Source organism: Aquarana catesbeiana, linkage group LG04 (genome assembly GCF_042186555.1).
Source record: "Aquarana catesbeiana isolate 2022-GZ linkage group LG04, ASM4218655v1, whole genome shotgun sequence".
Taxonomy (NCBI): domain Eukaryota; kingdom Metazoa; phylum Chordata; class Amphibia; order Anura; family Ranidae; genus Aquarana; species Aquarana catesbeiana.
This window is the reverse complement of record NC_133327.1, coordinates 560,265,690-560,278,872: the sequence shown is the minus strand read 5'-3', so window position 1 is coordinate 560,278,872 and position 13,183 is coordinate 560,265,690. Positions and strand designations below refer to the sequence as shown.

The 13,183-nt window shown below is 43.5% G+C and overlaps 1 protein-coding gene across 5 annotated transcripts in view; it reads left to right on the top strand.

Annotated features, from left to right (window-relative positions):
* The window catches only part of PHF10 (PHD finger protein 10), a 76,363-nt gene that overhangs the window by 26,513 nt on the left and 36,667 nt on the right, over positions 1 to 13,183 (top strand). For 2 of the 5 annotated variants that reach the window (XM_073628000.1, XM_073628003.1), the window contains 3 exons: positions 1,943 to 1,996; positions 2,085 to 2,234; positions 10,683 to 10,792. In XM_073628000.1, the coding sequence (XP_073484101.1) occupies positions 1,943 to 1,996; positions 2,085 to 2,234; positions 10,683 to 10,792 (314 nt within the window). The remainder of the gene's footprint in view (positions 1 to 1,942; positions 1,997 to 2,084; positions 2,235 to 10,682; positions 10,793 to 13,183) is intronic. The other 3 variants (XM_073628002.1, XM_073628004.1, XM_073628001.1) reach the window with 2 other exon arrangements.

Sequence of the window (13,183 nt, the reverse complement as noted above, 5' to 3'; positions counted from 1 at the left end):
GAAGGCATATGTCTCCTGGTGTGAATCCAGGGGTTGGCACCCTAGAAAATGTCATAGGTAGGATCCTTGAATTCTTACAAATGGGATTAGAGATGAAGCTGGCCTTGAGTACTATCAAAGGCCAGGTGTTGGCCTTATCAATGTTTTTTCAACGACCACTTGCTTCACATTCTCTGGTTCTTAACTTTTATTCAGGGAGTTACACGTATTAATCCCCCAGTTAGATAACCCTTGGGACTTAAATCTAGTCTTATCAGCTTTACAAATGCAGCCTTTTGAGCCTATTTGAGATATTCCCCTGGTCCTTTTGACAAGGAAAATAGTTTTCTTGGTTGCCATATCTTCTGCTAGAAGAGTATCCGAGTTGGCTGATCTTTCTTGTAAAGAGCCATATTTGGTTCTGCATAAGGATAAGGTTGTATTACGACCTCATCCTAAATTCCTACCGAAATAGTATCAGGTTTTCATTTAAACCAAGATATTATTCTGTCATCTTCTCTTTTTCAATAGCCTCGTTCTGTGAAGGAAAAATCACTACATTCTCTTGATGTGGTGAGGGCGGTCAAGGTCAATTTGAAAGTGACCGCTCAGATTTGTAGAACAGATGTTTTGTTTGTGTTGCCAGACTGTCCTAAAAGAGGACAGGCAGCGGAGAAATCTACTATTTCTAAATGGATTTGTCATTGTGATTGTTCAAGCTTATTGTTTAAAGAGGAAAATTCCTCCTTTTCATATTAAAGCTCACTCCACCAGGGCTGTTAGTGCTTCTTGGGCAGTGCATCACCAAGCCTCCTTGGCTCAGATCTGCAAGGCCACAACTTGGTCTTCAGTCCACACATTTACCAAATTCTATCAAGTAGATGTGAGAGGTCATGAGGATATCACCTTTGGGCGCAGTGTACTGCAGGCTGCAGTATGAGTTCTCTGGTCTCTTGGTGCCCTACTTTTGTTGTGTCTCCCTCCCTTCAGTTGGCATTGCTATGGGACATCCCATATAGTAAGTACTATGGCTCTGTGTCCCGTGATGTACGATAAGAAAATAGGATTTTTAAAACGGCTTACCTGTAAAATCCTTTTCTTTGAGGTACATCACGCAACACAGAGGCCTCTCCCTTCTTTGGTATACATGTGTATTGCTTTGCTACAAAACTGAGGTACTCCCACCAGTGGGAGGGGTTATTTAGGGAGGGCACTTTTTATTTAGGACATGCCAGCGTCCAGCACCTGAAGGTGGCCTATTAAACCCACATAGTAAGTACTATGGCTCTGTGTCCCGTGAGGTACCTCAAAGAAAAGGATTTTACAGGCAAGCTGTTTAAAAATCCTATTTTTTTCTATACATTTTTGAGCAGGATCTGGTCTTGGCAACTTTGGGAAATTTCATATTTAATGTATGTATCATTGTGGCAATATGTATCTTGCCTGTAATTCAGCTAGTTGTAGAATCTGTGAGCGCTCATCTATGTTTAGGTCTTCCCTTTCCTTCCAGTATTCATGCACCAGTTGTATTGGTGTAATCCTGTGGGCAGGCTTATACAATATGGCTCCTGTTGGCCATATGATCTTAAAGCTCTCCAGGTGTCTAGTTTAGGATATCTGTGTATATGAATTCAGCCAACCTTGCAAATTCAGAAACCGAGACAGAATAAGTAGGGTTATCTTTAGAAATCTAAATAGCTCTATTAAAAACTATATAACAAAGGTTTCTGTTTGGACCCGAGGTTGTCTTTAATCAATCTGCCATAGTTGGCGTGGTTACAAACCTCTTTTCAAATATTTGTACAATAAATGCTGTTCAGCTGTATTCGATTTTACACAACATTCTTTTAAAAAAGTTTGGAGTGCTCATAATAGTTGTTGTGTTGGGTTTAAAGAATACATTAAGTGGCTTTTTAAGAACCACAGCACAAACTGCTTTTATATCAATATTTTTCTGCAACAGATGACTACTGAAGATAATCAGAATGACGTATGTGATCAGGATGAAACAGGGAAAGTAAACACAGTTTTACTGTCAAATTATATTTAATATTAGACTAAATGACTTGCCTGTTATCTCTAACTAGAATATTATGTTTTTACAGCAACAACAGCAACAAAATACACAGAAAGTTGAAGCAAGCAAAGTTCCAGAGTACATCAAGAAAGCTGCCAAAAAAGCTGCGGAATTTAACAGCAATTTAAACCGTGAAAGGATGGAAGAGAGGAGAGCGTATTTTGACCTACAGACTCATGTAAGACACAGCATTTTATCAACAGCATTAAAGTGGTTGTAAAGGCAGAAGGCTTTTCATCCTAATGCATTCTATGCATTAAGATAATCCCCCCCCCCAATATTTACCTGAGCCCCATCTCTATCGATGTACACGAGTGCCTTGGCCTTCCGGGACTCTCCCTTCTGACTGCTTGAGACCATTGGCTCCCGCTGCTGTCAATCAAAGTCAGTTAGCCAATCAGAGAGAGTGGGTGGGACCAAAGCACGGCTCCGTGTCTGAATGAACACACAGAGCTTTGGATCGGCTCGGGTGCCCCCATAGCAAGCTGCTTGCTGTGGGGGGCGCTCAACAGGAGGGAGAGGCCAAGAGCCGGCAAGGGACTCGAGCAGAGGAGGATCTGGGCTGCACTGTGCAAAACCATTACACACAGCAGGTAAGTATAACATGTTTATTTTTAAATAATACAATTACTTTAAGGGCCCATTCACACTAGGCATAGAGGGAACGTGCATTCCCAAACGCGTGGTGTGTTTTTTGTTTCTGGTTTTTTTTTTTTGTTTTTTACATATTTCCATGCATCAAACACAGGGCAGGCCATTGACTGTTCCTGTCAGGAACTGTTTAACGACCTCCCGTCTGCCGTATTTTAAAATGGTGGGCGGGATCCCCTCTCGTTCCGGGACAATGTCATATTGGTACAGCGTTGCATGACCACGCAATTGTCAAAGTCTAACAGAGCTGAAAGTCGAAAATTGGCTTAGGCAGGAAGGGGGTGAAAGTGCCCGGTATTGAAGCGGTTCATTTAGATTGTCTTTTCTATAAAAAAAAAACTGGCTCCGGAATACAGAGCAAAAATCGATAATCTCAATAAACTGTTTTAAATTGTCCATACAAATATATATTTGAAATCAGATCTTTATTATATTGTGGAAATAACATGGTGGGGGTGGGTTTTTGCCAGTCACAGGCTGTGTTATGCCCCTCCAGCCTGTGTCTTAGAATAAGAGGGAGGTGAAGCCAACATTAATCCACATGTAATATCCCGTCCCCATTGTGTTTTAGCTGGTTAGTGGGCATGGAGGAGGGAGGGAGTGGGCTGTAAATTTTCACTGTGTATATTCACATGGGCTGTTCAGATGTGATAGGGAGGAAATGCTCAGCATAGTAACTCGCTGAAAACTGAACATATGCAGAGTTGCCAGTACAGCTGATAAATCCCTAGCTGAATTGGTGACATGGACAGAAGGTGGAGAAAGCAAGCAGCAGGATCAACCAGTTTTTTGTTTTGTTTTTGTTTTTTTTGCAGAATACAGAAAACAAATCTCATAGTGGCTGAGTATGAACAGCATGTTATACACCATTTGATTTTTTTTTTTTTTTTGATGTGGGTTTAGTGCCACTTTTAAGTCTTGCTAGATCACTCCATGCTGGCCCTTTTCGCAGATATAGCATAGTAAAACATAAAAAAAAATAAGTGTCTATACTGTGTAAAATTCAGAAATAGTTTCACTCCTCTCTGCACATCTATTTTTAGGCACTGTGCCAAAAATCAAAGCCACTAGAGGGCTGACTAACAGCCTAAAGATTTGCTACTGCTCAAGGGCTCTAGACATCAGCAAAATGGAAGCCTCCAGCAAGAAGAAGCCGGAACAAAGCTGAAGGCAATTTATGGCACACATTAATTTTGGTAGCATACAGATTAATTTTGAATGTATGTTCCTAGCTAAAGAACAACATTACTTTTGTTATGTCGTTATGGATAACGTTCCACTTTAACCACTTCCGGACCTGCTCACACCGATATACGTCAGCATTTTGAGGGATATCTTTGTTATGGCAGCAGCTAGCTACCATAAGCCCGGTATCCTCTTCTTCAGTGAGCAGTCCGGTTTAAGATAAAAGATCACTTTTATCGGCGGCGGGAGAGGGACCCCCCACCCTCCTGCCACTCTCTGGTGCCCTCCGCTTACTGGAGCTATCGGTAGCTGCGGACGCGATCGGGTCCTCTTCCTGGCTTGGTATGAAGACGAGTGATGGGAAGATGGCCCCCACCCGTCTCCATACCATTGCGGTGCGGAAGCGACGTCAAAACGTCACTTCCACCCGTAGCTCTTAAAACGTTTTTTTTTTTTTTTTCTTTCTCGTACATCACAGGACACAGAGCTTCAGTGATTACCGATGGGTTATAGGGTATCACTAGGTGATTGGACACTGGTCACACCCTAGACAGGAAGTTCAACCCCCTATATAACCCCTCCCCTTCCTGGGGATGCCTCAGTTTTTTCGCCAGTGTCTTAGGTGTTGGACGTGTAAAGATGTGCTAAGCTCCAAAGGGAATATCCTATATCCTATACTGGGGCAAACCAGGCGAACCGGATCCATTTCAAAGTGTCCTTTCTAGGCCGAATTGGATGGTACCCGGGCCTCGTGTCCGAAGAAACAAGGTTTTACCTGTAACCCTTCTCTTTTTAGAAAGCTGGACCCCGCATTTCAGAATTTGGTTTTTCTAGCCTTATTCTTGGTCGGGTGCTTTACAGGCCCAGAACTGCGGATCCCCCTATCCATAGGAGGCCCCAGTCTCTGAAGGTTTTCCAAACGGAGCCCACCGTGGGAGGTAAAGATTGGGTCTGTATAACAGAACCCTGCAGCTGGATAAGGTAAGGGAGATTCCACAGAATTTTTTAATTCTAGTAGGTTTCTCCTTTAAGTAAATGTATGCTATGCCTATTGTCGCCACCGAGGGCTGCCAAGAGCGCATACCTTCACATGCTTGATTGTCTGTCTCAGTGTTCACGCTGCACAGCTCCTCCAGCCGAGCTCCAGGTAGGATGGGATGGGGGGCTCTTCCTGCAGGGATATTCCCCCCAAGATTAGGGGGTCCGCGGTGGTCTGTGAGGCGGTAGTATACCGCACTATCACCACTGCCGCCATTACCATGTGGCAGACCCCATCATCTGCTGGCCTCTCTCCTTCCTCCTCCACCCCAGCCTCCCCTCCACGCTTGTCCCGGAGGGTCGGCTCGCGCGGGAAAGCGCATTTTTTTTGAAAAAACGAGGGGGGGTGGTCAGAGGAGGGCATTTTTGTGATACCTCCACCTTGTTTGCTTTGCACTATGGGTAGAAGAGGTACAAATACCCTAAAAACCAGAGGCTCTAGGGGATCTCCCTCAGGCTCTGAGGACCCCCCTTCTGCAGCACCCCCCCCCAAGTGGAGAAGGGCCCTCTTCAGCTTCTCAGGATGAGAAGGTCTTAGTACAGATCCTTGCTGGATTGGTCCGCTCCACATTCAGGTTACCCGTATCTGAGTCAGTTAAAGAACCCTCCTTTAGTTTGGGTTCACTGAAGCCTCCTCTATCTACACATGCTTTTTTGTTTGTGGTTACTGAAAAAGCTTATTTATTCTGAGTGGGATCACCCAGATATACATTTTTTTTTCCGCCTAAAAAAGTTTTGCAACACTTTATCCTATGGAGGAAAAATATACTAAAATAGGGGGTATACCGGCAGTTGACGCCGCCATTCCTCCGTAAATAAGTCTGGCTTGTCTTGTCGACAATGCTCAGATACCTAGGGATCCAATTGATAAGAAATTGGAATTCCTGTTGAAAAGTGTTTTTCTTCTTGGCAGGTTCAGTGGCAGAAGGTCCTAATAGCTCGACCTGCAGTGGCAGCAATCAGTCTGTCAATACTTGAGAGACCATGTTTAAACAGGTTTGCCAACCTATCAGCGTTTTTTTGTTTGCTGTTGACGCAATCAGAGATTCTATCATCCAAACCTTTTGCCTTGCGCTTGGGTTGGTACATATGCGTAGAATCTTATGGTTGAAAAATTTCAGCCGAATCACTATGTAAGAAGCTTCTGGCTGGGTTTCCCCTTCATGGTGCAAGGCTGTTTGGAGAGGATTTGGTATACGTCCCTCTTTTAAACAGGCTCTGTCTCCAGTGCCAGGAGCATCAGCCTCCAGGCAGTCGCGACGGCCTCCTCCGTCAGGCTCAAGAAATAAATCTCAGAGTCGACCCAGGGACAAAAGAAGTCCTGTGGGAGGAAGCCTACTAGACAAGACGCTAAAGCCTCTTTATAAAGAAGTACAGTTCAAGGCTCTGGTAGGAGGATTTCCGGGACAGATGGGTGATGTCCACATTAACTCTAGGTTACAAATTAGGGTTCCGAGAATTCCCCTCTCCTTGTTTCCTCAGATCAAATGTTCCCAGAGACCCAGAGAAAAAGAAGTCTCTCTTCCAGCATTGGAGCGACTATTGTCGCAAAAAGTTATCGTGGTTGTTTCCCACGCAAGAGCAGGGATTGGGGTTTTATTCAAATCTTTTTCACGGTTTCAAAAACCGAATGGAGATGTCAGACCCATTTTAGATCTCAAGGATCTAAACCGATTCCTAAAGATATGATCCTTTCGCATGGAATCGATCCGATCGGTAGTCTCCATCCTACAAGAAGGAGAATTTCTGGCGTCAATAGACATCAAGGACACATACCTGCATGTACCTATTTTCCCTGCTCATCAAAAGTACCTGCATTTCAAAGTAGAAAAACGCCACTTTCAGTTTATAGCTCTGCCTTCGGGCTAGCTACTGCACCTTGGGTGTTTACAAACATCTTGGGCCCTCCGCTGGCCAGATTAAGGGCCTAGGTATAATGGTAATAGCTTACCTAGACGACCGACTCTTGATAGACCGCTCGGTAGCCCGCTTGGACCAAAGCTTGGTCACCAGTCAGCTACCTGGAATACCTAGGTTGGCTCCTCAACTCAAAGAAGTCTTCTTTGAAACTAGTGAGAAGACTAGAGTATTTCGGTCTGGTCATAGATACAGCCCAGAAGAGGGTATTTTACCCCAGGCAAAGATCAGTACCATAAAAGAACTGATTCAGGTAGTCAGGGCAAAGAAAAGATCCTCCTATTCGCCTTTGTATGAGGCTACTGGGAAGGATGGTGGCTTCATTCGAAGCAGTTCCCTATGTTCAGTTTCATTTAAGACTGCTGCAAAACAGTATCCTGTCTGCCTGGAACAGACATTGGATTTCCCGATGCGCCTGTCTCCTACAGTGCGTCAGAGCCTCAGTTGGTGGTTGATAACCGAAAATCTGCAAAAGGGAAAACCCTTTTTTTTAGTTGCCTGGACAGTGGTAACAATAAATGCCAGTCTTTCGGGTTGGGGAGCACTCCTGGAACAATCGACTGTCTAGGGGAGATGGTCCAAAACAGAAAGGACCTTACCCATCAACATTCTAGAGATCCGTGCGGCGTATCTAGCCCTAAAGGCCTGGACACTCAGGTTACAGGGTTGCCCTGTCAGGATCCAGTCCGACAATGCCACAGCAGTGGCTTATATCAATCACCAGGGAGGCACCAGGAGTCGTGCAGCCCAAGGAGAAGTAAACCAGATCTTAATCTGGGCAGAAGCATGTGCCATGCATATCGGCAATCTTCATACCGGGAGTAGAGGACTGGCAGGCGGACTACTTGAGTCGCCGGCAGTTATTCCCAGGGGAATGGTCTCTTCACCCCGACGTCTTCTTGGCCATATGCCAAAGATGGGGGTTCCGGATGTAGACCTCTTTGCATCCAGGTTCAGCTATAAGATTGATAACTTTGTGTCAAGAACAAGGGATCCTCTTGCATGCGGGACAGATGCGTTGGTGACTCCATGGCATCAATTCTCCCTGATTTATACATTTCCTCCTATTCTGCTACTGCCACGACCTCCTCGCAGAATCAGGCAGGAAAGGAAGTCGGTACTTCTGGTGGCCCAGAAGAGCTTGGTATGCAGAAATAGTAAAGATGGCAGTAGGTCCCCCATGGACCCTACCGTCACGTCCAGACCTGCTATCCCAAGGTCCAGTGTTCCATCCTGCCTTACAAACGCTAAATTTGAGGGTCTGGCTATTGAAACCCACATTCTGAAGAGTCGTGGGCTTTCAGGTCCTGTGATTTGTATCTTAATACAAGAAAGCCAGCTTCCAGAATGATTTATCATAAGAGTCTGGAAAGCTTAGATCTCCTGGTGTGTATCCAGGGCTTGGCATCCCAGAAAATATGTCATAAGTAGAATTCTTGACTTTCTACAAATTGAATTAGAATGAAGCTGGCCTTGAGTACCATCAAGGGCCAGGTCTCGGCCTTGTCAGTATTATTTCAACGGCCACTTGCTTCGCCTTCTTTAGTCCGAAGCTTTATACAGGGGGTAACGCGTCTCAATCCTCCGGTTAGGGCGCCCCTAAACCCCTGGAACCTAAATTTTTGGTTCTGTCAGTTTTACAGAAACAGCCTTTTTCCCTTGGTCTAGTTGACAAGAAAGTAAATTTTTTCTGGTAGCCATTTCTTCTACTAGAAGAGTATCAGAGCAGCTCTTTCCTGTAAAGAGCCTTGTTTAATCATACACAAGGATAGAGTGGTATTGCGCCCTCATCCTAGCTTTTACCGAAAGTTGTTTTGGATTTTCATCTAAACCAAGATATTCTACCTTCCTTTTTTCCAGATCACTGTTCTACGGAAGACAGGTCACTACATTCTTTGGATGTAGTAAGAGCAGTCAAGGTCTATCTGGAAGCAACTGCTCAAATTTGCAAAACGGATGTTTTGTTCGTACTGCCAGAAGGTCCCAGTAGAGGACAGGCTGTGTCAAGGTCTACCATTTCAAAATGGATTTGACAAATGATTATTTAAGCTTACGGTTTGGAACAGAAAATTCCACCTTTTCGAATCAAGGCACACTCTACAAGGGCTATTAGTGCTACTTGGGCGGTGCATCACCGGGCCTCTATGGCTCAAATCTGCAAGGCCGCAACCTGGTATTCAGTCCATACATTCACCAGATTTTATCAGGTGGATGTGGGAAGGCATGAGGATATCGCCTTTAGGCGTGTGCTGCAGGCAACGGTACAAGGTCCTCAGGTCTGATTAGACCCTACTTTGTGTGGTCCCCTCCCCTCAAATAGCATTGCTCTGGGACATCCCATCGGTAATTACTGAGGCTCTGTGTCCCGTGATGTACGAGAAAGAAAAAAGGATTTTTATAACAGCTTACCTGTAAAATCCTTTTCTTTTGAGGTACATCACGGGACACAGAGGTCCCGCCCCTCTTCTAATACACTTATATTGCTTTGCTACAAAACTGAGGCATCCCCAGGAAGGGGTTATATAGAGGGTTGAACTTCCTGTCTAGGGTGTGACCAGTGTCCAGTCACCTAGTGATACCCTATAACCCATCAGTAATTACCGAGGCTCTGTGTCCCGTGATGTACCTCAAAAGAAAAGGATTTTACAGGTAAGCTGTTATAAAAATCTTTTTTTTTTTTTTTTTTAATTGCATTTTAGTGTAAATATGAGATCCTAAGGTTTTTGGCCCCAGATCTCATATTTAGGAGGTCCTTTTTTCTATTATAAGGGATGTTTACATTCCTTGTAATAGGAATATAAAAGTGACGCAATTTTATTATTTTTATTTATTTTTTTATGAACAGTGTAAAAAAAAAACTAAAATAATAATAAAAATTTTGAATATAGATGGCACCGCAACTACAGTGATCTCCACTAGCTTCTGGGCCCTGTATTAGGGCATAGCTCTGGTGCTTACCGAAAACAGAAGGTCAGCCGCTTGGCACGGGTGCCATTCAGAAAACACTTTACATTTTTTTTTCAATGGATGCAAAGCGTTCTCTGGATGAGGTAGGGAGGTAAAATCAGTCTCCACTTCACCCAGAGAATGCTTTGCATTTTTTAAGATAATGCAAAGTGTTCTCTGGTGCCTGTGCAGACCAAGTAGCCTCCTGTGTTCACAATGCAGCAGGGCATCCTCTCCACAGAGGATCTGGAAGCTACTGGAGATCACTGTAGTAGCAGTGTTTCTAGCTTCCAGGGGGATAGGCCAGATATGGTGTATGCATTGCTACATTGGCCTAACTGGATCAATATAACTTTTGTAAAAATATCTTTACTTGGAATTCATCTTTTTTAGTTTTGGCTAGAGTGGAGAGGGATTAGAACCCCTGTCAGTTTGTATTGCTGTCTGCGCCTACATTAAGGAGGTTCGCCCTCTATTTGTTCTGTGTATCATTATCATTGAAAATCACAAATTTTGGGTTGCCCTCAGAAAAGTAATAGCGGGGAAATCTTCCAATGGGGACACGAGTTCTGGTGACATGGGGGGGTTCAAGGATTTCCCTAATTTGCAGGGAATTCCCCTCACTTCCTGTTTTGCTATGGGCCAGAAAGTGAAGTAAAATCTCTGCAATGTGACAAACATGGCAAAAAAAATCTGACACGGGTTATAACTCTCTGTAACTATCCAAAATGAATGCAAAAAGTGTTGCCAGTAGTTCTACTTTAATGTACTGTACATAAGAGGATTTTTGGTTATCCGTTTGTTTTTTAAAGGAACTATCAGCTTATTTTTAATTACGTGTGTTTTTTTTTTTTTTTTTTTTGTTTTTTTTTTTGCGGTTATTGATTAGGTAATACAGGTACCTCAGGGAAAGTACAAAATCCTGCCTACTGAAATTACAAAAGTGAGTCCCTATCCTGTTTCCCTCATACCTGGACAGTTTCAAGAATATTACAAAAGGTCTGTTTTTCTTGTTTCATAAAGATATTGTGTATAATAGCATATGTAGCGACATTACCAAAATGCTAAACCGTATTACCATATGAGGAGGGTGCAGTAAAAACGGAACAAAGACTGCAAAATTTGCTGGGTGCTGCAGTCTGCTCATTGCCACACTCTCCATTCATTCCTTTGAAAAAGCTGTCTGCCATTAGGACTAAATATGCATCATAACCACAGAAGTTTCCTTGCAAGGATTGGTGTTGGGCCTTGTCACCTCTCTCTCTCTCATAGAAACGTTTAATATAAAGAAGTGTCAGTTTTGCTCAGATTGCAGTGACAATAGTTGCCTATGGCTCTGACTGTAGACAGTGGGGGATAGGGAGGTTTTGTACTAGCTGTCTAAGTGTAATAGCCATTGTAGGAAGATTAGAAATACCTTTTCAGTTTATGCTTACCTGTAGGAAGCAATAGAGCCAAGTCAAGCTTAACCAATTCGCCTCCACGACAGCATCCCATAATAAAGACCTCGTATGTGGAGAGTTAGCACACATTCACCTTTACTATAATGGAGATTTATAAATGGCTAATGGTACCTGGATCCCAAAAAAGAGCAACATGGAATTTCAATTGAACAACATGTGTCTACAGTGAAATATAGACCATTATGAAAGCCAAGTCCAAAGGGCACTCTTAAAGGATAAGTTCACCTTTTGAAAAAAAATAATAAATGCACATCTTTTTGCAGGTAAAAAAAAAATGTGCATTTTATGTAGTAGGAGCCTGTAAAGCATTACACCAGTGATCAGGAGATCGCTAATGCCATGCAGGTCTCCTGCACACTGTCAGTGTATCTGCTTACCTGTACATCCTGTGTTGGTAAGCTGATACACTGACAGGAAGACTCAATGAATTACCACAGCACCGTGGTAGTTCATTGAGAACTACAAGCCGACAGCCACTAAGGTTGTCGGGACTTGTAGTTCATTCACACACAGAGCTCTGCGTATGAATGATGTGGCTGTGTGGGTGGAGCCCCGCACAGCCACCTTTTTTTTTTTTTTAAACCGTGACAGTTAGTACAAGGAACTTCTCCCCGTAATGCTGCCACAGGGAGGGCGGGCAGCGTCAGCAGCATTGGGAACGTGTTACATATTCCGCCCTAAAATCAGGTGGAACAACATGTTCCCAAAGGTGAATTTATCCTTTAAGGGGGGCATAGGGTTTATACGGCCTAATATCTGGTGCACCCCAGGAAGAGTGGATGAGAGGGGAATAAAAGGAGAGAGAAGAGCTTAAGGGCATAAGAGTAGGAACAAGGCAGAATAAGAAAAGAGCAAGTGAAAAACTAATTGTCAACCGGAACCATTCACTTTCTTGGGTCCCAAAAGCAGTGCCTCAGAATGTGTACTGTGGGGTGAGGAACATGGTCAGAGTGAAGAACATGGGTTTATACCTTGCCCCATCGGGGCTTATACAAACACAATCGTCCACAAAAGGTAACTGGTAAGCGACCAAACTGAACTTTTCTTAATCCAAAAACAGTGATTACTGCTGAGTGAAAATGGATGGAGGGTTCTCTGGGGTGTTTAGCAGGCCCAGGTCCTGTAGTAAATAGGGGTCATTAACTAGTGCATACCCTCTTTCACCAAGCTCAGTTTGAAAGGCTATCCCCAGTGATGAGGGATTTTCTCATCTTGCAGGAGAGAGGTGATTGGATGGAGCTGCCATCTCTTCTGCAATGTTATAAGGGAAAGGATCCTGTAAGGCAGGCCATACACGGTTCGAATCTTGGCCAGTTAATCAGGAACCGGCCAAGATTCAACTAACATGGCGGTTTTTACCTGGGATTTTTGCTAGTGGCTGCTAAAGCCACTAGCAATAATCACGGTCTGTGGAAGCCGTCCCCGCTGGGCGAAAGGGATTCCCGCATCAACACAGTCTGTGTTGAGGGAACTGATGGTTGCAGGAAAGAAATTTGCTCTGTGTATGGCCGGCCTAAGATCTGTAAGCAGCGAATGATACAAAGATAGCTTGTGTCCCCCATGCAGTTACATACTATTTAAAGATCCTCACTGGGACACTTTTTGAAATTTTGAAAGGACAAATACCAGACCTGCCCATATAAATAATCCTGCTGGGTCTAATCTGTAGGCAAGTCGGTATGTGTCACAGAACAAGCACTGTTGATTGTTTGGTTTTTATTTTTTTTTTTGGGGGGGGGTTCTCTGTGTGTGTATGTATGTATGTATATATGTGTGTGTATGTATATGTGTATGTATATATATATATATATATATATATATATATATATATATATATATATATATATATATATATATATATATATTCATTCTACAGTTTGCTGCATATTTGGTTTTTTATTTCCTACACATTACACATCACCACTTG